Source organism: Limanda limanda, chromosome 22 (genome assembly GCF_963576545.1).
Source record: "Limanda limanda chromosome 22, fLimLim1.1, whole genome shotgun sequence".
NCBI classification, from domain to species: domain Eukaryota; kingdom Metazoa; phylum Chordata; class Actinopteri; order Pleuronectiformes; family Pleuronectidae; genus Limanda; species Limanda limanda.
Window position 1 is genome coordinate 3,802,414 of NC_083657.1, and position 24,141 is coordinate 3,826,554.

Consider the following 24,141-nt stretch of genomic DNA (forward strand, 5'->3'; position numbering starts at 1 on the left):
CAAGCAAACAGTCGTGTAATTTGATGAAGGGAAGCTGAAGTGTTCTCTAAAGGGTGATTATTTGGTTTAATTGTGTTTGATTCTTTTCCTCAGTTCAACAAAGTATCACTCTGAGCAGCGATGTGTCATCGTCAGTGTTGGAAACGGTGAGATACACCCTCCTTTGTCTGTTCACGACTCAAATTACACTGCTGAGTTCATACGCAGGTAAAGGTTGAGCACGGCTCGTATTTGATCTTTCCAACAGATCCATCACCAAGCGCTGAACCAACTTCAGAGGGACCTACGCCATCGTCCCAAACAAGTACGACTACCATTCACTCTATCACTCCACCACTAACAACACTGTAAATGGTGTGAGTGAGAATGGAAACGTTGGCCCAGTCCTGGCACAGATACAACCATAGAACTCAATACTGCTGATACTATGTGAAAGAACATCTTGCTCCACACCTCATTCCTACTTTCAGGAAACGATCAGGTTGGCCGGGCCCTGCAGAAAATATGTGGCTTCTAAAATATGTTTTTCAGTTGACGATTGGACTGTGTAATTAATTTAATTTAGGCGTGATTCACGTTGTGTAGTAGCATGAGAATAAACCAGCTGTTCTGGCCTGACCTGTTGATTCACTGTCTTTCTAGTTGTCATTCGCTTGACCGCGAGAATTTCCTCTGTGGTGGCTCTGACTGAGGAAGACATCAGGAGTACGGTCGTACAGCAGGTCAGTGTCTTCCTATCCAAACCACACATCCTGTCAGAGCATCAGATATCACACAGGCACTTCAAATCTGTCACTGTTCCAGTTTTCATTTTTGTTATCTTCTTCCTGATCCTGTTTAGACATAGAAGCTGAAGGGCAGATATTTAATTTGTTTCAAGCATGCACTTAATATTAAGATCAGAACTTAATTTAGAAAGCACAAGTCCTCAGTTACTCTACTCAAGTTAATGTCCTGACACACATACCATCACATCTAAGGCAAATATGATCATATCTCAGCATCGCTCTGTTTTCTCCTACAGCTTAAAAACGAACTGGTGAAACTCGGATTGCCACCCAGCGCCAATCTGACGTTACTGAGGAAGGTGTAACTGGAAACTACAGCCACTGGGGACCCCTGCCGCTTCATCGTGGTCACCTATCCACTCGTGCACAAAATCTAAGAAGTTTTCATTTAAATTTAAAGGTTGAACTGGGGAAACTGGGCTTTGTTTTTATCAAGGTCCATTTAGTAGCTGTTATTGACAATACACCACTGTTCACACACATACACACACTCAGTGTTGGGGAGTAACGGAATACATGTAACGGCGTTACGTATTTAGAATACAAATTATGAGTAACTGTATTCCGTTACAGTTACAAATTAAATAGATGGTATTCAGAATACAGTTACATTGTTGAAATCAGTGGATTACATGACGGTACTTCTCTGTTTCACGAGTTTAATCACTGTCTCGTAAATCCACCGGAGGCAAAGCCCCCAGGAAGCAGCTGGAGACCAGGGCTGCCGTATGAGCGCCCGGGACCCCGGCGGCGTGAAGAAGCCTCACCGCGACCGGCTCGGGACCGAGGCTCTGAGAGAGTTCCGTCGCTACCAGAAATCTACGGAGCTGCTGATCCGCAAGCTGCCCTTCCTGCGCCTGATGAGAGAAGACCGACCTGCGCTCCCAGAGCTCTGCTGTCATGGCTCTGCAGGAGGCCAGCGAGGCACGCCGGGTTCACACCGGACGCTGAAGCGACGCTAAAATAATATCACCCGTTGACCCAGTAGTATAAAAGCATATAGTCACTTCTTGCTCCAACATTAACTGCAACAGCGTCCCAATTTAATGTCATCCATCTTCAAGAACTTCTCCGCTGTTTGCTCCATTCAATGTCGGGTGTGGAGGGTAAATTACGTATTCTCCGCCCCCCCCCTCTCTTTTTATCTTTATGACTGCTTGTGTGTCTGTATGGAGGGGCAGAGGGGGGCATTTAATAATGTGATCGGTCAAATTGGTAAATTTAAAACTCCAGGACAACAGAAGGGGAATACAAACTATGGGATGCATGCTTATAAATCATATAAAATATGTCATCAATATCGTTTAAAATCATTTTTCAGTGTGTTTCCTGGAGCGATACGCTCGCGTCAAGCTCAAACTAAAATAGACTCGACGCCGAAACGATCGTAGCACGGCGCGAGGCAGCCTTGGCACAGGGGGGGGTCCTTCAGCCTCTGGTGGGACCGGCACAGAGGTGGGAGTGGATGGGAGCCGGACATCCAGCGGCCCGCAGCATCGGTGGAGAGAGAGTTTAAACTGCTGCTGCTCCCCTGACTATAAAAACGCCGCAATCATACACTTAAAAAATGCAATACAAACCGGAAGTATTCCAAGTATTCAGAATACGTTACTCAGATAAGTTAATGTAATGGAATACGTTACAGATTACATTTTTGTGCATGTATTCTGTATTCTGTAACGGAATACGTTTTCAAAGTATCCTTCCCAACACTGCACACACTTTAACGTGTAGTCAGAGACACATAGCGTAAACACACACGCATAACACATAGTTCTTCTCCTGCTTCTCAACCTCAGCTCCTATCAAAAAGGGAGTCTGCCATAGCGGACAGATAACAGGTTTTCAAACATCTTGCTTCATGAATCACTTCATTATATTAGTTCTGAGACATCCTCTCTCCTGTGCATGGTACGTCCCACACATCAGTACACACACATAAAATGAGCACACACACCGAGGCAATATGCTTATGAACTCTAGTAACCGCGACTCAGCGTGCACGTCATCATGCAACGCCAGGAAGAAGACCCAGTGACGCCAGGAGGGCGGGACTGCCTTGTGAACCAGCCAACGAGGCAATGCCGCGCGTTCAAGAACCTCTGTCACGCCCGGTATCGATATAAAAGCTATGTGCGTACTTTGTCTCAGCGCCATTTTTCCTGAGCAGGACTGATGGCCCATGCATGGACCCATGCATGCTCATTTGCTAGACACTGCAGTTTCCTGACCTGTGACCTCTGAATAAACTTGCTTAATTTTAACTTGAGAACGACGCCTCCTGCCTTTGATTTCCACCCGCAACACTGTTCTTGGTCTTTTAATGGTGTCTCCTGACCTTCATTAAAAAATGGGAATGCCCTAGTGGACATTGATTGAACTGTAAATGTTCAAATCTCTTAACAGTGTTTACACTTTTACGATCATCACTCATTTTTAACAAAGTAATGTTTTAGACCAGGGGTGTCCAAACTTTTTGTCCCGAGGACCACATACAAGAAAAATGAGAAGGACTGGGCCACTCACGCCACCACTGATGACGTGTTTTTTTCCCGGCTACCAAACACGACCGTATTGTCGTTTTGTGAAAATATAGCTGATATTTAACCTTTAAAAGGTCATAGACTTAAACCAGAATTACACAATAACATTTCCTTGTTGCTAAAGACATGGGCCAGGCTCTGGATTTAAATAACTAAATCCAACGACTCTACATGCTGCACATTTTACAGAATTTTACTCATGTTGTACGTGACAGTTACAGAATCCCAGGTTATAGATGCTAAATGTTTGTTTTATTAAAACATAATTTGTTTAACCTCAGCTCCGCCTCCTCATTCACTTACAAAAAGTTATAACAACAGTGTCGTACGTCTACTCTACCAGGGTTAGAAGTATAAACTGTTTTACCACCTGTTTATGGGTTAAAATATTTACCACACTCAACCATTTATCTATTCTGATAATGATCTTTTAAAAGCAAAACAAGGACGTTTCCTCATTCCAGAACGTTTCCTGCTTAGCTTGTTGGATGTGGCATCAAGTAAACCCCAGTGTTGGTATTTAATCACGGTGTTTGGGCAGAGCGACTCACACTTGCAACATGTCGCTGTCTCTGCTGCTGCTGCTGCTGCTGGGCAGCTCCCAGACATCTCATTTTATGGGAACGGTCATGACCTTCTACCCAAAAGACCGCAGCCCAGATGGATCGGTCACGGTGCGTAAGGTTTCTCTTTCAAATAACAGATTCATCTTTTGAAATTAGACGTTTGAACGATTTCTGTAACAAATGCAGGAAAGTTGGGCTAAAGGGAAAACGGCAGATCTTATGAAGTGGGATCATTATTTATTAAAGGCTAGAAAATGCATTCAAATGTGTATTTGAAAAGGTTATAGTTCAAAGAACAATGCAACAAAGTGGATTCTACAAATTTAAATACAAGGAAATGGGGCAGGATATTGTGCAATACTGAACAATAAAGGGAAAAAAGTAAATCACATTGGTTCTTGTTGTCTCTGTATGGAGCTTTGGCTCATGTGATGATTATCCTGTTATCCAGGTAGATCACGTCTCAGTAGAATCACGAAGGTCTTTGCAGTAACGTTACAGGTCGTCCTTCGCTATAAGATGAACTTCGAATCTCGAGCCGGCGACGCGTGGAGGTGCTTCAGGGGGAACTGTGGGAATCAGAGTTCCTTGACGCTGAACAGAGTGTACGAGGAGAGCAGCGCAAAGTGGTACCAGAATGGGGGAGTCATGACTCGGCAGGTTCCCGACAGCGGTGCTTTTCAGCTGTGGTAAGTGCAACATGACACTGTAAGAAATAAAGGAGAACTTTGACAAAATTGCAATGAGCCTCCCAAAAGAAACAACGGCGGACTTCAACACAGGAGAGTTTATTTCGTGATTAGTTGATTCTGTAAACTAACTATGATCGTTCTATAACCGTAACATCATGACATCTAATGACCTCTAACCTGAACTACTGACAAACCAAAAACATGATCTTCCGGCAATCGATTGATTAGTTAATACTCTTCATGCTGGGGCTTTGGTATTTGCACAAACAAGGTACACTCAGGGTCTGTGCTTTGGAAACTGACTTAAACTCAACTCCCACTGAAGGTTGAACAGTGCTGCCTGGATAAGTAACAGAAATGGCATCTCAGCATGGAGAGCCGTGACGCTGGTGGATCTGAGGAACCGTTCCGACACCAGCAGGGCCAACGCGTCCCCTCAGACCACCATCCTGCCACTTGTGAGGTAACCTCCTCAAGCCTACACATAATAATTTCGAGATATAATCTGGAGACAACACACATTTTAATGCAGGTGTAAAGTAGCGTATGTCTCTCTCCCAGAGTTCCTTCCAACTGTCAGAGAGATTTCAACCTGTTGGCGTTTGACCCTGACGGAGACAAGGTCAAATGCAGATATGGAAACGCATCACTGTCAGAGTGTAGCCCCTGCACGCCACCGTCTGTCCTCCGCCTCTCACCGGTAAGTCTCCAACAGTGATTCTCTTGTATATCTTATAAACGCAGAGACTGGTGACCTTGTTACAATTTGTACATGATCCTTTTGCAGTCGTGTACTCTGTCATTCGGCGCCTCCACCAGCAGTGATGAAGGTCCGTACGCAGTCCAGCTGGTGATGGAGGACTTTCCCAGACAGACGATCACCCTGACTCAAGGCGGAAGCTTCCAGACGAAGATAACTACAAACAACGCTATCAGCAAAATACCTGTCCAATTTGTTCTACAGGGTAAGATTTCTTGATTTGACAGCCTGATGTTAAACAGAATTTTTTTGCAACGTTAGCAACCACGTTGAAATATTTTGCCAACCACTGGATCCACGATAACCATGATCCAGAGGATGAACCCTAATGACCTGTGAGCTTCACATTAACGGTTTAGCTTAAAATGTCTCAACAACTATTGGAAGCATGCCTTGAAACTCATAAGGAACATTCACATTGACTATAGCACCATCATAAACGGCAAAATATCAACAGAACTATCAACACTACTTCTCCCGTCAACCTCAGCTGTGTCTGCCCAGAACTGCCAATGTGTCTGTAGACCCTGCTACATAGCTAGCATTACCGCTAACACCACCAACAACACCAATGTTATCTTTTGTGTTGATTTTATGTCAATCACCTGTTTGGTTTTACTGAAGCTAGCATGCTAACTGGCTGTCCACAGCCTGTTTTACAACAGTCTGCCCCAAAGACGGATCGGTGGTCAGAGGCCGTTTTATAAACTTGTCTTGGCGGCACAGCGATGGCTGATGTTTTTGTCAATGGACTAGAATGTTTTAAATTCTCTCCACAGATATTTTTGGTACTTTTCATATGTAGAAGTGCAACCAATGCCATGGGCTCACCAAAGATTTGGGGTTTCTTTCTCCATTTCTATCATTTGTTTAGTCCTACTGAAGTAACTAAGCTATGGCTATTTTAAAACATCCTTTGAGGAGTTTGATTTTGTGTGTCCAGTGGATCCTGCGGTGCCATCCTGCACAGAGGGACTCTATCTGCCAGCGTTCCTGCCTCCAACACCGGCCAACAGAGCTCGACTTTACACCCACGTCAATCAGACCCTGGACATCAGCATTAGCGCAGCTGCAACTTTCTCCATGTGAGTAAAAGGAAAATCCAAATCCTCTTTAGACATTTGGACAGAACGTTCTGCGATTGAACCTCATGTCCAGAAACTCTGGTTCCGAACCAGTGGAACTTGACCCTAATGGAGGAGGTGACAACAGCAAGTAACGCGCTAGTTAGCCAGGAATGCTAACCAGGGTGTCTGCAGGTCTTGAAAAGTTTTAAAAAACCTTAAAAAAAAATGTCAAAGAGTGAAAGATCATCGATATATAATAATATAACTTTTTGGGTAGCCTATGTATTTTTAGCTCAAATCGAATTGAAACCCAACTGTAAATAAAGATGGAGGATGAGACACCTCCCAAAAGTAAAAGCCATAGCATCTTGATCGCCCATGGTGGCTGGCTGAAGTACAGGTAATAAACCCTGCCTCCTCCATGTTTCAAGATCATTTTCTTCTCCCGCTTGTTAAAGGGTTTCTGAGCTGCTGTTCAGCGGGCCGCACAACGTGAACCAGACCAGATCAGGACCAGGTCAGTTTACCCTGAGCTGGACGCCGTCTCAGAGCGAGGAGGGAGAGAGCCAACCCATCTGCTTCATTGTCCAAGCACTTTCCAAGTCAGTACTTCTTCAAGTACAAGCAAGCAGTTGTGTAATTTGATGAAGGGAAGCTGAAGTGTTCTCTAAAGGGCTATTATTTGGTTTAATTGCGTTTGATTCTTTTCCTCAGTTCAACAAAGTATCACTCTGAGCTGCGATGTATCATCGTCAGTGTTGGAAACGGTGAGATACACCCTCCTTTGTCTGTTCACGATTCAAATTACACTGCTGAGTTCATACGCAGGTAAAGGTTGAGCACGGCTCGTGTTTGATCTTTCCAACAGATCCATCACCAAGCGCTGCACCAACTTCAGAGGGACCTACACCATCAGAGGGGTCTACGCCATCGTCCCAACCAAGTACGATTACCATTCACTCTATCACTTCACCACTAACAACACTGTAAACGGTGTGAGTGAGAATGGAAACGTTGGCCCAGTCCTGGCACAGATACAACCATAGAACTCAATACTGTTGAAACTATGTGAGAGAACATCTTGCTCCACTCCTCATTCCTACTTTCAGGAAACGACCAGGTTGGCCGGGCCCTGCAGAAAATATGTGGCTTCTAAAATATGTTTTTCATTCAACGATTGAACTGTGTAAATAATTTAATTAACACGTGATTCATGTTGTGTAGTAAAATGAAAGTAAACCAGCTGTTCTGGCCTGACCTGTTGATTCACTGTCTTTCTAGTTGTCATTCGCTTGACGGCGAGGATTTCCTCTGTGGTGGCTCTGACTGAGGAAGACATCAGGAGTACGGTCGTACAGCAGGTCAGTGTCCTTCTATCCAAACCACACATCCTGTCAGAGCATCAGATATCACACAGGCACTTCAAACATGTCACTGTTCCAGTTTTAATTTTTTTTATCTTCTTCCTGATCCTGTTTCCACATAGAAGCTGAAGAGCAGATATTTAATTAGTTTCAAGCATGCACCGTTTATTAAGAGAAGAACTTAATTTAGAAAGTACAAGTCCTCAGTCACTCTACTCAAGTTAATGTCCCGACACACATACCATCACATCTAAGGCAAATATGATCATATTTAAGCATCGCTCTGTTTTCTCCTACAGCTTAAAAACGAACTGGTGAAACTCGGATTGACACCCAGCACAAATCTGACGTTACTGGGGAAGGTGTAACTGGAAATTACAGCCAATGGGGACCCCTGCTGATTCATCGTGGTCACCTATCCACTCGTGAACAAATTCTAAGAAGTTTTCATTTAAATTTAAAGGTTGAACTGGGGAAACTGGGTATGGTTTTATCAAGGTCCATTTAGTAGCTGTTCTTGGTCTTTTAATGATGTCTCCTGATCTTCATTAACAAATGGGATTGCCCTAGTGGACATTGATTGAACTGTAAATGTTCAAATTTCTTTACAGTGTTTAAACTTTTCTGATCATCACTATTATTTTTAACAAAGTAATGTTTTAGACCAGGGGTGTCCAAACCTTTTGTCCCAAGGACCACATACAAAAAAAATGCGAAGGACTGGGCCACGCCCCCCCCCATTCCCCTGCCCTGGAGCGGATTGTTGACAGTGCAACTCAACCGCGCCGCTCAGGGCGGGAGGGCGTGGCGGCCTTCTGAGGGACAGCTGGCAAGTCAGGGGTGAGTTTGGCGCCACCTTGTGTCTAAACTGAGAAGTGCAATACAGTGGGCCATGGTCCATTGTGTTACATTACATTTCATTTAGCTGACGCTTTTGTCCAAAGCAACTTACAATAAGTGCATCAACCCCTAGGGTACAAACCCAGAACAACAAGAATCAAGACAGTACAATTTCTTAAAAAAGTAAAGCAAAACTACAAAGTGCTATAAGTAAGTGCCATTTAAGTGCTTCAAAATTGTTAGTTTAAAAAATTGCTAGTTTTTTTTACATTTTTTATATATTATATTTTTAGACTTTGATGCGGGCCAATAAGAAATGGATGGCGGGCCGCAGTTGGCCCGCAGGCCGTAGTTTGGACACCCCTGTTTTAGACTATTCTTCATATTTCTATCAGTCTGTTGCTTGACCTGTCTCTGGAAGCTCACCTGCTGGTGACGTGTTTTTTTCCCGGCTACCAAACACGACCGTATTGTCGTTTTGTGAAAATATAGCTGATATTCAACCTTTAAAAAGCCATAGACTAAAACCAGAATTACACAATAACATTTCCTTGGTGCTTAAGACATGTGCCAGGTTCTGGATTTAAATAAGTAAATCCAACGACTCTACATGCTGCATATTTTACTGATCTTTCCTCATGTTTTACGTGACAGTTACAGAATCCAAGGTTAAAGATGCTAAATGTATGTTTTAATAAAAACATAATTTGTTTAACCTCAGCTCCGCCTCCTTATTCACTTACAAAAAGTTATAACAACAGTGTCGTACGTCTACTCTACCAGGGTTAGGAGTATAAACTGTTTTACCACCCGTTTATGGGTTAAAATATTCACCACAGTTGACCATTTGTCTATTCTGATCATGATCTTTTAATAGCAACACAAGGCCGTTTCCTCAATCCAGAAAATTACCTGCGTAGCTTGTTGGATGAGGTATTAATTAATCCACAGGGTTGGTACTTAATCACTGTGTTTGGGCAGAGCGACTCACACTTGCACCATGTCGCTGTCTCTACTGCTGCTGCTGCTGCTGGTCAGCCCCCAGACATCTACTTTTAGTGGAACGGTCATGACCTTCTACCCAAAAGGCCGCAGCTCAGATGGAATTAGCACGGTACGTAAGGTTTCTCTTTTAAATAATTTATATATCTTTTGAAATTAGACGTTTGACCGATTTCTGTAACAAATGCAGAAAAGTGGGGCTAAATGGAAACAGCAGAACTTAAAAAGTGGGATCATTATTTTTTAAAGGCTAGAAAATGCGTTCAATGCTCTAATTTAAAACGTTATAGCTCCTAAGAACAATGCAACAAAGTGGATTCTACAAACTAAAATACAAGGAAATGGAGCAGGTTAAGTCAGTCGCTTCCTTTGAATCAAAGCTAAACTGTTTTGTACCACATTCCGTAATTTTATATAATTCTAGTCTTTACTTTTGTAATGGGTGGTGCTGGTGAAATGTCTGTCACACGTTAAGTGTTTTTACTCTTTTATTTATTCTTTTAAAACTGAGTTTTATCTTCTTATCCGATTTTCATGTTATTATAATTATGATTATATAATATTATAAATAATAATAATAACAACACATATAGATACTTTAATGATTTGAACGATATTTAGCTTCAAACACAAAAAACAAAAAGCATTTAAAAGTAAAGAGGCTGTGAATAAGGTCATGAAATTATCAGTAATATATTGGAAAATACTGAACTTAGGTGAGTAAAAATGTATCTATGGGTGTATGGGTAAAAGTATGTTTCTCTGGATGTGTGCAAATAGTCAAAATTGTCAATTACTACATTACTACACAAAAAAATTAAATTAAGAAAAATCCTGAAAACAAAACAAAACGTATTGTGCCTAAGTATAAGTGAGTATTTAAATAGGTAAGAAGTTGACAGATTGGCAGTTGCTATATCACACAAAATACTACGTGAATAATCAAACATATTGTGCAATACTGAACAATAAAGGAAAAAATGTAAATCACTTAGTAGAATCACGATGGTCTTTGCGGTAACGTTACAGGTCGTCCTTCGCTATAAAATGAACTTCGACTCTCGAGGCAGTGTCACGTGGTTTTGCTTAACCGGGAACTGTGGGAGTCAGAGTTCTTTGACGCTGAACAGAGTGTACGAGGAGAGCAGCGGTGACTGGTTCCAGTTCGAGGGAGTCATGACTCGGCAGGTTCCCGACATCGGTGCTTTTCAGCTGTGGTAAGTGCAACTAGACACTGTAAGAAATAAAGGAGAAATTTGACAAAATTTAGACGAGCCTCCCAAAAGTAACAACGCCGGACTTCGACACAGGAGAGTTTATTTCGTGATTAGTTGATTCTGTTAACCATCACTACGATCTCAACTAATGACCTCTAACCTGAACTACTGACGAAGCAAAAACATGATCTTCTGGCAATCGATTTATTATACTCTTCATGCTGGGGCTTTGGTATTAGCACAACCGCGGTACACTCAGGGTCTGTGCATGGGAAACTGACTTAAACTCAACTCCCACTGAAGGTTGAACACTGGTGACCGGATAGAGGACATTGGAATTGGCATCTCAGCATGGAGAGCCGTGACGCTAGTCGATCTGAGGATCCGTTCCGACACCAGCAGGGCCAACGCGTCCCCTCAGACCACCATCCTGCCACTTGTGAGGTAACCTCCTCACGCCATGTGATTTGTTGATGGTTATTGATTTAATATGATTTACACCGGTCACATTTTTTAGAAATAGAATATTCATGATTAAAATTTACAATTTACAATGTTTTTTCATCACCTGAGAATGTGATGTGAGGATGTGAGGTGAGACAGTGATCAGATCTCTGTGTGGTTTTTACAGACACATTAATACCATGCAGTCAGATCATAATCGTTTCTAGATGTAATCTGGAGACAACACACATTTTAATGCAGGTGTAAAGTGGCCTATGTCTCTCTCCCAGAGTTCCTTCAAACTGTCAGAGAGATTTCAACCAGTTGGCGTTTGACCCTGACGGAGACAAGGTCAAATGTAGATACGGAAAAAAAGAACTGTCAGAGTGTAACCCCTGCACGCCAGCGTCTGTCCTCCGCCTCTCACCGGTGAGTCTCCAACTGTGATTCTCTTGTATATCTTATAAACACAGAGACTGGTGACCTTGTTACAATTTGTACATGATCCTTTTGCAGTCGTGTACTCTGTCATTCAGCGCCTCCACCAGCAGTGATGAAGGTCCATACGCAGTCCAACTGGTGATGGAGGACTTTCCCAGACAGACGATCACCCTGACTCAAGGCGGAAGCTTCCAGACGAAGATAACTACAAACAACGCTATCAGCAAAATACCTGTCCAATTTGTTCTACAGGGTAAGATTTCTTGATTTGACAGCCGGATGTTAAACAGAAATTTCTTGCAACCTTGGCAACCACTTTGAAATATTTTGACAACCACTGGATCCACGATAACCATGATCCAGAGGATGAACCCTAATGACCTGTGAGCTTCACATTAATGGTTTAGCTTAAAATGTCTCAACAACTATTTGAAGGATGCCTTGAAACTCATAAGGAACATTCACATTGACTATAGCACCATCATCTGGTGGTTTCTCCAATTTGTTTGGTAAACGGCAAAATATCAACAGAACTATCAACACTACTTCTCCCGTCAACCTCAGCTGTGTCTGCCTAGAACTGACAATGTGTCTGTAGACCCTGCTACATAGCTAGCATTACAGCTAACACCACCACCAACACCAATGTTATCTCTTGTGTTGCTTTTATGTCTATCGCCTCTTTGGTTTGACTGAAGCTAGCATGCTAACTGGCTGTCCCCGGCCTGTTTCGCAACAGTCTGCCCCAAAGGAGTAGCGGTGGTTAGAGGGAGCTTCATGAACTTGGGTTGGCGGCGCAGCGATGGCTGATGTTTTTGTCAATGGAATAGAATGTTTTAAGTTCTCTACACAGATATTTTGGGCACTTTTCATATATAGAATTGCAACCAATGCCATGGGCTCACCAAAGATTTGGGGTTTATTTATCCATTTCTATCATTTGTTTAGTCCTACTGAAATTACTAAGCTATGGCTATTTTAAAGCATCCGTCGAGAAGTTTGATTTTGTGTGTCCAGTGGATCCTGCGGTGCCATCCTGCACAGAGGGACTCTATCTGCCAGCGTTCCTGCCTCCAACACCGGCCAACAGAGCTCGACTTTACACCCCCGTCAATCAGACCCTTGACATCAGCATTAAAGCAGCTGCAACTTTCTCCACGTGAGTAAAAGGAAAATCAAAATCCTCTTCAGACATTTGGACAATATCACCCTAAAAGTGATAATAACACTTTTTGGGTATGTAATTTGAGCTAAAATCGAATTAAAACCCGACTGTAAATAAAGATGGAGGATGCGACAGCTCCCAAAAGTAAAAGCCATAGCATCTTGATCGCCCCTGGTGGCTGGCTGAAGTACAGGTCATAAACCCCGCCTCCTCCATGTTTCACGATCATTTTCTTCTCCCGCTTGTTAAAGGGTCTCTGAGCTGCTGTTCAGCGGGCCGCACAACGTGAACCAGACCAGATCAGGACCAGGTCAGTTTACCCTGAGCTGGACGCCGTCTCAGAGCGAGGAGGGAGAGAGCCAACCCATTTGCTTCATTGTCCAAGCACTTTCCAAGTCAGTACTTCTTCAAGTACAAGCAAACAGTCGTGTAATTTGATGAAGGGAAGCTGAAGTGTTCTCTAAAGGGTGATTATTTGGTTTAATTGTGTTTGATTCTTTTCCTCAGTTCAACAAAGTATCACTCTGAGCAGCGATGTGTCATCGTCAGTGTTGGAAACGGTGAGATACACCCTCCTTTGTCTGTTCACGACTCAAATTACACTGGTGAGTTCATACGCAGGTAAAGGTTGAGCACGGCTCGTATTTGATCTTTCCAACAGATCCATCACCAAGCGCTGAACCAACTTCAGAGGGACCTACGCCATCGTCCCAAACAAGTACGACTACCATTCACTCTATCACTTCACCACTAACAACACTGTAAATGGTGTGAGTGAGAATGGAAACGTTGGCCCAGTCCTGGCACAGATACAACCATAGAACTCAATACTGCTGATACTATGTGAAAGAACATCTTGCTCCACACCTCATTCCTACTTTCAGGAAACGATCAGGTTGGCCGGGCCCTGCAGAAAATATGTGGCTTCTAAAATATGTTTTTCAGTTGACGATTGGACTGTGTAATTAATTTAATTTAGACGTGATTCACGTTGTGTAGTAGCATGAGAATAAACCAGCTGTTCTGGCCTGACCTGTTGATTCACTGTCTTTCTAGTTGTCATTCGCTTGACCGCGAGAATTTCCTCTGTGGTGGCTCTGACTGAGGAAGACATCAGGAGTGCGGTCGTACAGCAGGTCAGTGTCTTCCTATCCAAACCACACATCCTGTCAGAGCATCAGATATCACACAGGCACTTCAAATCTGTCACTGTTCCAGTTTTCATTTTTGTTATCTTCTTCCTGATCCTGTTTAGACATAGAAGCTGAAGAGCAGATATTTAATTTGTTTCAAGCATGCACTTAATATTAAGATCAGAACTTAATTTAGAAAGCACAAGTCCTCAGTTACTCTACTCAAGTTAATGTCCTGACACACATACCATCACATCTAAGGCAAATATGATCATATCTCAGCATCGCTCTGTTTTCTCCTACAGCTTAAAAACGAACTGGTGAAACTCGGATTGCCACCCAGCGCCAATCTGACGTTACTGAGGAAGGTGTAACTGGAAACTACAGCCACTGGGGACCCCTGCCGCTTCATCGTGGTCACCTATCCACTCGTGCACAAAATCTAAGAAGTTTTCATTTAAATTTAAAGGTTGAACTGGGGAAACTGGGCTTTGTTTTTATCAAGGTCCATTTAGTAGCTGTTATTGACAATACACCACTGTTCACACACATACACACACTTTAACGTGTAGTCAGAGACACATAGCGTAAACACACACGCATAACACATAGTTCTTCTCCTGCTTCTCAACCTCAGCTCCTATCAAAAAGGGAGTCTGCCATAGCGGACAGATAACAGGTTTTCAAACATCTTGCTTCATGAATCACTTCATTATATTAGTTCTGAGACATCCTCTCTCCTGTGCATGGTACGTCCCACACATCAGTACACACACATAAAATGAGCACACACACCGAGGCAATATGCTTATGAACTCTAGTAACCGCGACTCAGCGTGCACGTCATCATGCAACGCCAGGAAGAAGACCCAGTGACGCCAGGAGGGCGGGACTGCCTTGTGAACCAGCCAACGAGGCAATGCCGCGCGTTCAAGAACCTCTGTCACGCCCGGTATCGCTATAAAAGCTATGTGCGTACTTTGTCTCAGCGCCATTTTTCCTGAGCAGGACTGATGGCCCATGCATGGACCCATGCATGCTCATTTGCTAGACACTGCAGTTTCCTGACCTGTGACCTCTGAATAAACTTGCTTAATTTTAACTTGAGAACGACGCCTCCTGCCTTTGATTTCCACCCGCAACACTGTTCTTGGTCTTTTAATGGTGTCTCCTGACCTTCATTAAAAAATGGGAATGCCCTAGTGGACATTGATTGAACTGTAAATGTTCAAATCTCTTAACAGTGTTTACACTTTTACGATCATCACTCATTTTTAACAAAGTAATGTTTTAGACCAGGGGTGTCCAAACTTTTTGTCCCGAGGACCACATACAAGAAAAATGAGAAGGACTGGGCCACTCACGCCACCACTGATGACGTGTTTTTTTCCCGGCTACCAAACACGACCGTATTGTCGTTTTGTGAAAATATAGCTGATATTTAACCTTTAAAAGGTCATAGACTTAAACCAGAATTACACAATAACATTTCCTTGTTGCTAAAGACATGGGCCAGGCTCTGGATTTAAATAACTAAACCCAACGACTCTACATGCTGCACATTTTACAGAATTTTACTCATGTTGTACGTGACAGTTACAGAATCCCAAGTTATAGATGCTAAATGTTTGTTTTATTACAACATAATTTGTTTAACCTCAGCTCCGCCTCCTCATTCACTTACAAAAAGTTATAACAACAGTGTCGTACGTCTACTCTACCAGGGTTAGAAGTATAAACTGCGAGTTCCTACGCAGGTAAAGGTTGAGCACGGCTCGTATTTGATCTTTCCAACAGATCCATCACCAAGCGCTGCACCAACTTCAGAGGGACCTACACCATCAGAGGGGTCTACGCCATCGTCCCAACAAAGTACGATTACCATTCACTCTATCACTCCACCACTAACTACAGTGTTAATGGTGTGAGTGATAATGGAAACATCCGCCCAGTCCTGGCACAGATACAACCATAAAACTCAATACTGCTGATACGATGTGAAAGAACTTCTTGCTCCACTCCTCATTCCTACTTTCAGGAAACGATCATGTTGGCCGGGCCCTGCAGAAAATATGTGGCTTCTAAAATATGTTTTTCAGTTGACGATTGGACTGTGTAATTAATTTAATTAAGACGTGATTCATGTTGCGTAGTAAAATGAAAGTAAACCAGGTGTTCTGGCCTGACCTGTTGATTCACTGTCTTTCTAGTTGTCATTCGCTTGACGGCGAGGATTTCCTCTGTGGCGGCTCTGACTGAGGAAGACATCAGGAGTACGGTCGTACAGCAGGTCAGTGTCCTTCTATCCAAACCACACATCCTGTCAGAGCATCAGATATCACACAGGCACTTCAAATCTGTCACTTTTCCAGTTTTCATTTTTTTTATTTTCTTCCTGATCCGGTTTCCACAAAGAAGCTGAAGAGAAGATATTTAATTAGTTTCAAGCATGAACTTTATTTTAAGAGAAGAACTTAATTTAGAAAGTACAAGTCCTCAGTCACTCTACTCAAGTTAATGTCCTGACACACATACCATCACATCTAAGGCAAATACGATCATATCTAAGCATCGCTCTGTTTTCTCCTACAGCTTAAAAACGAACTGGTGAAACTCGGATTGACACCCAGCACAAATCTGACGTTACTGGGGAAGGTGTAACTGGAAATTACAGCCAATGGGGAACCCTGCTGATTCATCGTGGTCACCTATCCACTCGTGAACAAAATCTAAGAAGTTTTCATTTAAATTTAAAGGTTGAACTGGGGAAACTGGGTATGGTTTTATCAAGGTCCATTTAGTAGCTGTTCTTGGTCTTTTAATGATGTCTCCTGATCTTCATTAACAAATGGGATTGCCCTAGTGGACATTGATTGAACTGTAAATGTTCAAATTTCTTTACAGTGTTTAAACTTTTATGATCATCACTATTATTTTAAACAAAGTAATGTTTTAGACCAGGGGTGTCCAAACTTGTTGTCCCAAGGACCACATACAAAAAAAATGCGAAGGACTGGGCCACTCCCCCCCCATCCCCCTGCCCTGGAGCGGATTGTTGACAGTGCAACTCAACCTCGCCGCTCAGGGCGGGAGGGCGTGGCGGCCTTCTGAGGGACAGCTGGCAAGTCAGGGGTGAGTTTGGCGCCACCTTGTGTCTAAACTGAGAAGTGCAATACAGTGGGCCATGGTCCATTGTGTTACATTACATTTCATTTAGCTGACGCTTTTGTCCAAAGCAACTTACAATAAGTGCATCAACCCCGAGGGTACAAACCCAGAACAACAAGAATCAAGAAAGTACAATTTCTTCAAAAATAAAGCAAAACTACAAAGTGCTACAAGTAAGTGCCATTAAGGTGCTACAAAACTGTTGGTTTCAAAAATTGCTAGTTTTTAAAATTTGTAATTTTTTTTAATATGTATTATATTGTTAGACTTTGATGCGGGCCAATTACAAATGGATGGCGGGCCGCAGTTGGACACCCCTGTTTTAGACTATCCGTAATATTTCTATCAGTCTGTTGTTTGACCTGTCTCTGGAAGCTCACCTGCTGATGACGTGTTTTTTTCCCGGCTACCAAACACGACCGTATTGTCGTTTTGTGAAAATATAGCTGATATTCAACCTTTAAAAGGCCATAGACTAAAACCAGAATTACACAATAACATTTCCTTGTTGCTAAAGACATGGGCCAGGTTCTGGATTTAAATAACTAAATCTAAGACTCTACATGCTGCACATTTTACTGAATTTTCCTCATGTTGTACGTGACAGTTACAGAATCCCAGGTTAAAGATGCTAAATGTATGTTTTAATTAAATCATAATTTGTTTAACCTCAGCTCCGCCTCATCATTCACTTACACAAAGTTATAACAACAGTGTCGTACTTCTACTCTACCAGGGTTAGGAGTATAAACTGTTTACCACCTGTTTATCGGTTAAAATATTCACCACAGTTGACCATTTTTCTACAAGGACGTTTCCTCATTCCAGAACATTTCCTGCTTAGCTTGTTGATCACTGTGTTTGAGCAGAGCGACTCACACTTGCAACATGTCGCTGTCTCTGCTGCTGCTGCTGCTGCTGCTGGGCAGCTCCCAGACATCTCATTTTATGGGAACGGTCATGACCTTCTACCCAAAAGACCGCAGCCCAGATGGATCGGTCACGGTGCGTAAGGTTTCTCTTTCAAATAATAGATTAATCTTTAGAAATTAGACGTTTGAACGATTTATGTAACAAATGCAGAAAAGTGGGGCACGGCAGATCTTATGAAGTGGGATCATTATTTTTTAAAGGCTAGAAAATGCATTCAAAGCTGTATTTGAAAAGGTTATAGTTCAAAGAACAATGCAACAAAGTGGATTCTACAAATTTAAATACAAGGAAATGGGGCAGCATATTGTGCAAGACTGAACAATAAAGGGAAAAAAGTAAATCACATTGGTTATTGTTGTCTCTGTATGGAGCTTTGGCCCATGTGATGATTATCCTGTTATCCAGGTAGATCACGTCTCAGTAGAATCACGATGGTCTTTGCTGTAACGTTAAAGGTCGTCCTTCGCTATAAGTTGAACTTCCACGCTTTTGGCGGCGACACGTGGAGGTGCTTCAGGGGGAACTGTGGGAGTCAGAGTTCTTTGACGCTGAACAGAGTGTCCCAGGAGAGCAGCGCAAAGTGGTACCAAGACGAGGGAGTCATGACTCGGCAGGTTCTCGACAGAGGTGCTTTTCAGCTGTGGTAAGTGCAACATGACACTGTAAGAAATAAAGGAGAACTTTGACAAAATTGCAATGAGCCTCCCAAAAGAAACAACTGCGGACTTCAACACAGGAGAGTTTATTTCGTGATTAGTTGATTCTGTTAACTAACTATGATCGTTCTATAACCGTAACATCATGACATCTAATGACCTCTAACCTGAACTACTGACGAACCAAAAACATGATCTTCCGGCAATCGATTGATTAGTTTATACTCTTCATGCTGGGGCTTTGGTATTTGCACAAACAAGGTACACTCAGGGTCTGTGCTTTGGAAACTGACTTAAACTCAACTCCCACTGAAGGTTGAGCGGTGCTGCCTGGATAAGTAACAGAAATGGCATCTCATCATGGAGAGCCGTGACACTGGTAGATCTGAGGAACCGTTCCGACACCAGCAGGGCCAACGCGTCCCCTCAGACCACCATCCTGCCACTTGTGAGGTAACCTCCTCACGCCTACACATAATCATTTCGAGATATAATCTGGAGACAACACACATTTTAATGCAGGAGTAAAGTGGCGTATGTCTCTCTCCCAGAGTTCCTTCAAACTGTCAGAGAGATTTCAACCTGTTGGCGTTTGACCCTGACGGAGACGAGGTTCGATGCAGATATGGAAACGCATCACTGACAGAGTGTAGCCCCTGCACGCCACCGTCTGTCCTCCGCCTCTCACCAGTGAGTCTCCAACAGTGATTCTCTTGTATATCTTATAAACACAGAGACTAGTGACCTCGTTACAATTTGTACATGATCCTTTTGCAGTCGTGTACTCTGTCATTCGGCGCCACCACCAGCAGTGATGAAGGTCCATACGCAGTCCAGCTGGTGATGGAGGACTTTCCCAGACAGACGATCACCCTGAATCAAGGCGGAAGCTTCCAGACGAACATAACTACAAACAACGCTATCAGCAAAATACCTGTCCAATTTGTTCTACAGGGTAAGATTTCTTGATTTGACAGCCTGATGTTAAACAGAAATTTCTTGCAACCTTGGCAACCACTTTGAAACATTTTGACAACCACTGGATTTGCGATAACCATGATCCAGCGGATGAACCCTAATGACCTGTGAGCTTCACATTAACGGTTTAGCTTAAAATGTCTCAACAACTATTTGAAGGATGCCTTGAAAGTCATAAGGAACATTCACATTGGCTGTAGCACCATCTTCTGGTGGTTTCTCCAATTTGTTTGGTAAACGGCAAAATATCAACTGAACTATCAACACTACTTCTCCCGTCAACCTCAGCTGTGTCTGCCCAGAACTGCCAATGTGTCTGTAGACCCTGCTACATAGCTAGCATTACCGCTAACACCACCAACAACACCAATGTTATCTTTTGTGTTGCTTTTATGTCAATCACCTGTTTGGTTTTTCCGAAGCTAGCATGCTAACTGGCTGTCCACGGCCTGATTTACAACAGTCTGCCCCAAAGACGTAACGGTGATCAGAGGTCGTTTTATAAACTTGTGTTGGCGGCACAGCGATGGCTGATGTTTTTGTCAATGGACTAGAATGTTTTAAATTCTCTCCACAGATATTTTTGGTACTTTTCATATGTAGAAGTGCAACCAATACCATGGGCTCACCAAAGATTTGGGGTTTCTTTCTCCATTTCTATCATTTGTTTAGTCCTACTGAAGTAACTAAGCTATGGCAATTTTAAAGCATCCTTTGAGGAGTTTGATTTTGTGTGTCCAGTGGATCCTGCGGTGCCATCCTGCACAGAGGGACTCTATCTGCCAGCGTTCCTGCCTCCAACACCGGCCAACAGAGCTCGACTTTACACCCCCGTCAATCAGACCCTGGACATCAGCATTAACGCAGCTGCAACTTTCTCCATGTGAGTAAAAGGAAAATCCAAATCCTCTTTAGACATTTGGACAGAACGTTCTGCGATTGAACCTCATGTCCAGAAACTCTGGTTCCGAGCCAGTGGAACTTGACCCTAATGGAGGAGGTGACAACAGCAAGTAACGCGCTAGTTAGCCAGGAATGCTAACCAGGGTGTCTGCAGGTCTTAAAAAGTTTTAAAAAACCTTAAAAAAAAATGTCAAAGAGTGAAAGATCATCGATATATAATAATATAACTTTTTGGGTAGCCTATATATTTTTAGCTCAAATCGAATTGAAACCCAACTGTAAATAAAGATGGAGGATGAGACACCTCCCAAAAGTAAAAGCCATAGCATCTTGATCGCCCCTGGTGGCTGGCTGAAGTACAGGTCATAAACCCCGCCTCCTCCATGTTTCAAGATCATTTTCTTCTCCCGCTTGTTAAAGGGTCTCTGAGCTGCTGTTCAGCGGGCCGCACAACGTGAACCAGACCAGATCAGGACCAGGTCAGTTTACCCTGAGCTGGATGCCGTCTCAGAGCGAGGAGGGAGAGAGCCAACCCATCTGCTTCATTGTCCAAGCACTTTCCAAGTCAGTACTTCTTCAAGTACAAGCAAGCAGTTGTGTAATTTGATGAAGGGAAGCTGAACTGTTATCCAAAGGGTGATTATTTGGTTTAATTGCGTTTGATTCTTTTCCTCAGTTCAACAAAGTATCATTCTGAGCTGCGATGTGTCATCGTAAGTGTTGGAAACGGTGAGATACACCCTCCTTTGTCTGTTCACGATTCAAATTACACTGCTGAGTTCATACGCAGGTAAAGGTTGAGCACGGCTCGTATTTGATCTTTCCAACAGATCCATCACCAAGCGCTGAACCAACTACAGAGGGACCTACGCCATCAGCGGGACCTACGCCATCAGTGAGACCTACGCCATCAGAGGGATCTACGCCATTGTCCCAACCAAGTACGAATACCATTCACTCTATCACTCCACCACTAACAACACTGTAAATGGTGTGAGTGAGAATGGAAACGTTGGCCCAGTCTTGGCACAGATACAACCATAGAACTTAATACTGTTGATACTATGTGAAAGAACATCTTGCTCCACACCTCATTCCTACTTTCAGGAAACGATCAGGTTGGCCGGGCCCTGCAGAAAATATGTGGCTTCTAAAATATGTTTTTCAGTTGACGATTGGACTGTGTAATTAATTTAATTAATACGTGATTCATGTTGTGTAGTAGAATAAACCAGCTGTTCTGGCCTGACCTGTTGATTCACTGTCTTTCTAGTTGTCATTCGCTTGACGGCGAGGATTTCCTCTGTGGTGGCTCTGACTGAGGAAGACATCAGGAGTACGGTCGTACAGCAGGTCAGTGTCCTTCTTTCCAAACCACACATCCTGTCAGAGCATCAGATATCACACAGGCACTTCAAACATGTCACTGTTACAGTTTTCATTTTTTTTATCTTCTTCCTGATCCGGTTTCCACAAAGAAGCTGAAGAGAAGATATTTAATTAGTTTCAAGCATGCACCGTATATTAAGAGCAGAATTTAATTTAGAAAGTACAAGTCCTCAGTCACTCTACTCAAGTTAATGTCCTGACACACATACCATCACATCTAAGGCAAATATGATCGTATCTCAGCATCGCTCTGTTTTCTCCTACAGCTTAAAAACGAACTGGTGAAACTCGGATTTCCACCCAGCGCCAATCTGACGTTACTGGGGAAGGTGTAACTGGAAATTACAGCCACTGGGGACCCCTGCTGATTCATCGTGGTCACCTATCCACCTGGCACAAAATCTAAGAAGTTTTCATTTTAATTTAAAGGTTGAACTGGGGAAACTGGGCTTTGTTTTTATCAAGGTCCATTTAGTAGCTGTTCTTGGTCTTTTAATGGTGTCTCCTGATCTTCATTAAAAAATGGGATTGCCCTAGTGGACATTGATTGAACTGTAAATGTTCAAATTTCTTTACAGTGTTTAAACTTTTAACGATCATCACTATCATTTTTAACAAAGTAATGTTTTAGACCAGGGGTGTCCAAACTTTTTGTCCCGAGGACCACATACAAAAAAAATGAGAAGGATTGGGCCACTCACGCCACCACGCTGCTGATGACGTGTTTTTTTTCCCGGCTACCAAACACGACCGTATTGTTGTTTTGTGAAAATATAGCTGATATTCAACCTTTAAAAGGCCATAGACTAAAACCAGAATTAAACAATAACATTTCCTTGTTGCTAAAGACATGGGCCAGGTTCTGGATTTAAATAACTAAATCCAACGACTCTACATGCTGCACATTTTACTGATCTTTCCTCATGTTTTACGTGACAGTTACAGAATCCCAGTTTATAGATGCTAAATGTTTGTTTTATTAAAACATAATTTGTTTAACCTCAGCTCCGCCTCCTCATTCACTTACAAAAAGTTATAACAACAGTGTCGTACGTCTACTCTACCAGGGTTAGGAGTATAAACTGTTTTACCACCTGTTTATCGGTTAAAATATTCACCATTCTTGACCGTTTGTCTATAAGGACGTTTCCTCATTCCAGAAATTTTCCTGCTTAGCTTGTTGATCACTGTGTTTGAGCAGAGCGACTCACACTTGCAACATGTCGCTGTCTCTGCTGCTGCTGCTGCTGCTGCTGGGCAGCTCCCAGACATCTCATTTTAGTGGAACGGTCATGACCTTCTACCCAAAAGACCGCAGCCCAGATGGAATTAGCACGGTACGTAAGGTTTCTCTTTCAAATAATAGATTCATCTTTAGAAATTAGACGTTTGGCCCGGTTCTGTAACAAATGCAGAAAAGTGGGGGAAACAGCAGAACTTAAAAAGTGGTATCATTATTTTTTAAAGGCTAGAAAATGCGTTCAATGCTGTTTTTTTTAAAACGTTATAGCTCCTAAGAACAATGCAACAAAGTGGATTCTACAAACTAAAATACAAGGAAATGGAGCAGGTTGAGTCAGTCGCTTCCTTTGAATCAAACCTAAACTGTTTTGTACCACATTCCGTAATTTTATATAATTCTAGTCTTTACTTTTGTAATGGGTGGTGCTGGTTAAATTTCTGTCACACGTTTAATGTTTTTACTCTTTTATTTATTCTTTTAAAACTGAGTTTTTATGTTCTTATCTGATTTTCAAGTTCTTATTATTATACAATATCATAAATAATAATTAAAACAATACATATAGATACTTTAATGATGTGAAGGATGTTTAGCTTCAAACACAAAAAACAGACAAGAATAGCATTTAAAAGTAAAGAGGCTGTGAATAAGGTCAAGAACTTATGAGTAATATATTGGAAAATACTGAACGTAGGTGAGTAAAAATGTGTCTATGGGTGTATGAGTAAAAGTGTGTTTCTCTGGATGTGTGCAAATAGTCAAAATTTTCAATAACTATATATGAAAAAACTTAAATTAAGAGAAATCCTGAAAACAAAACAAAACATACTGTGCATACGTATAAGTGAG

At 42.4% G+C, this 24,141-nt stretch overlaps 2 protein-coding genes and 1 long non-coding RNA gene across 3 annotated transcripts; all 3 read left to right on the top strand.

The window, feature by feature from the left end:
- The first annotated feature begins 3,891 nt into the window (after positions 1-3,891).
- LOC132996284 (uncharacterized) lies at positions 3,892-14,966 on the top strand. The gene is made up of 11 exons (XM_061066628.1): positions 3,892-4,005; positions 4,399-4,586; positions 4,915-5,052; positions 5,151-5,289; positions 5,377-5,554; positions 6,293-6,434; positions 13,141-13,284; positions 13,397-13,449; positions 13,551-13,607; positions 13,946-14,025; positions 14,328-14,966. The coding sequence occupies exons 1-11, from the start codon at positions 3,892-3,894 to the stop codon at positions 14,394-14,396; spliced, it is 1,302 nt and encodes a 433-aa protein (XP_060922611.1). The 3' UTR covers positions 14,397-14,966.
- Positions 14,967-15,824: 858 nt separating this feature from the next.
- Positions 15,825-17,863, top strand: LOC132996148 (uncharacterized). Its single transcript, XR_009677069.1, has 3 exons — positions 15,825-15,894; positions 16,233-16,312; positions 16,615-17,863. It is a non-coding gene; the product is annotated as an uncharacterized LOC132996148 (long non-coding RNA).
- Positions 17,864-18,077: 214 nt separating this feature from the next.
- Positions 18,078-23,053, top strand: LOC132996191 (uncharacterized). The gene is made up of 11 exons (XM_061066519.1): positions 18,078-18,195; positions 18,579-18,766; positions 19,095-19,232; positions 19,331-19,469; positions 19,557-19,734; positions 20,499-20,640; positions 21,081-21,224; positions 21,337-21,389; positions 21,491-21,601; positions 21,934-22,013; positions 22,316-23,053. Exons 1-11 carry the CDS (start codon positions 18,079-18,081, stop codon positions 22,382-22,384), a joined length of 1,359 nt encoding a protein of 452 aa, XP_060922502.1. The 5' UTR covers position 18,078; the 3' UTR covers positions 22,385-23,053.
- The last annotated feature ends 1,088 nt before the right edge of the window (positions 23,054-24,141 follow it).

What these genes read in the sequence shown, in the direction of transcription:
- LOC132996284 (XM_061066628.1), top strand. Translation starts at nt 3,892, where the DNA reads ATGTCGCTGTCTCTGCTGCTGCTGCTGCTGCTGGGCAGCTCCCAGACA. An exon ending in ACCATCCTGCCACTTGTGAG is followed by an intron (nt 5,053 to 5,150) that starts GTAACCTCCTCA and finishes TCTCTCTCCCAG; the next exon opens with AGTTCCTTCCAACTGTCAGA. An exon ending in TGTCCAATTTGTTCTACAGG is followed by an intron (nt 5,555 to 6,292) that starts GTAAGATTTCTT and finishes TTGTGTGTCCAG; the next exon opens with TGGATCCTGCGGTGCCATCC.
- LOC132996191 (XM_061066519.1), top strand. Translation starts at nt 18,079, where the DNA reads ATGTCGCTGTCTCTGCTGCTGCTGCTGCTGCTGCTGGGCAGCTCCCAG. An exon ending in GCAGCTGCAACTTTCTCCAT is followed by an intron (nt 20,641 to 21,080) that starts GTGAGTAAAAGG and finishes CGCTTGTTAAAG; the next exon opens with GGTCTCTGAGCTGCTGTTCA. An exon ending in GGAGTACGGTCGTACAGCAG is followed by an intron (nt 22,014 to 22,315) that starts GTCAGTGTCCTT and finishes TTTCTCCTACAG; the next exon opens with CTTAAAAACGAACTGGTGAA.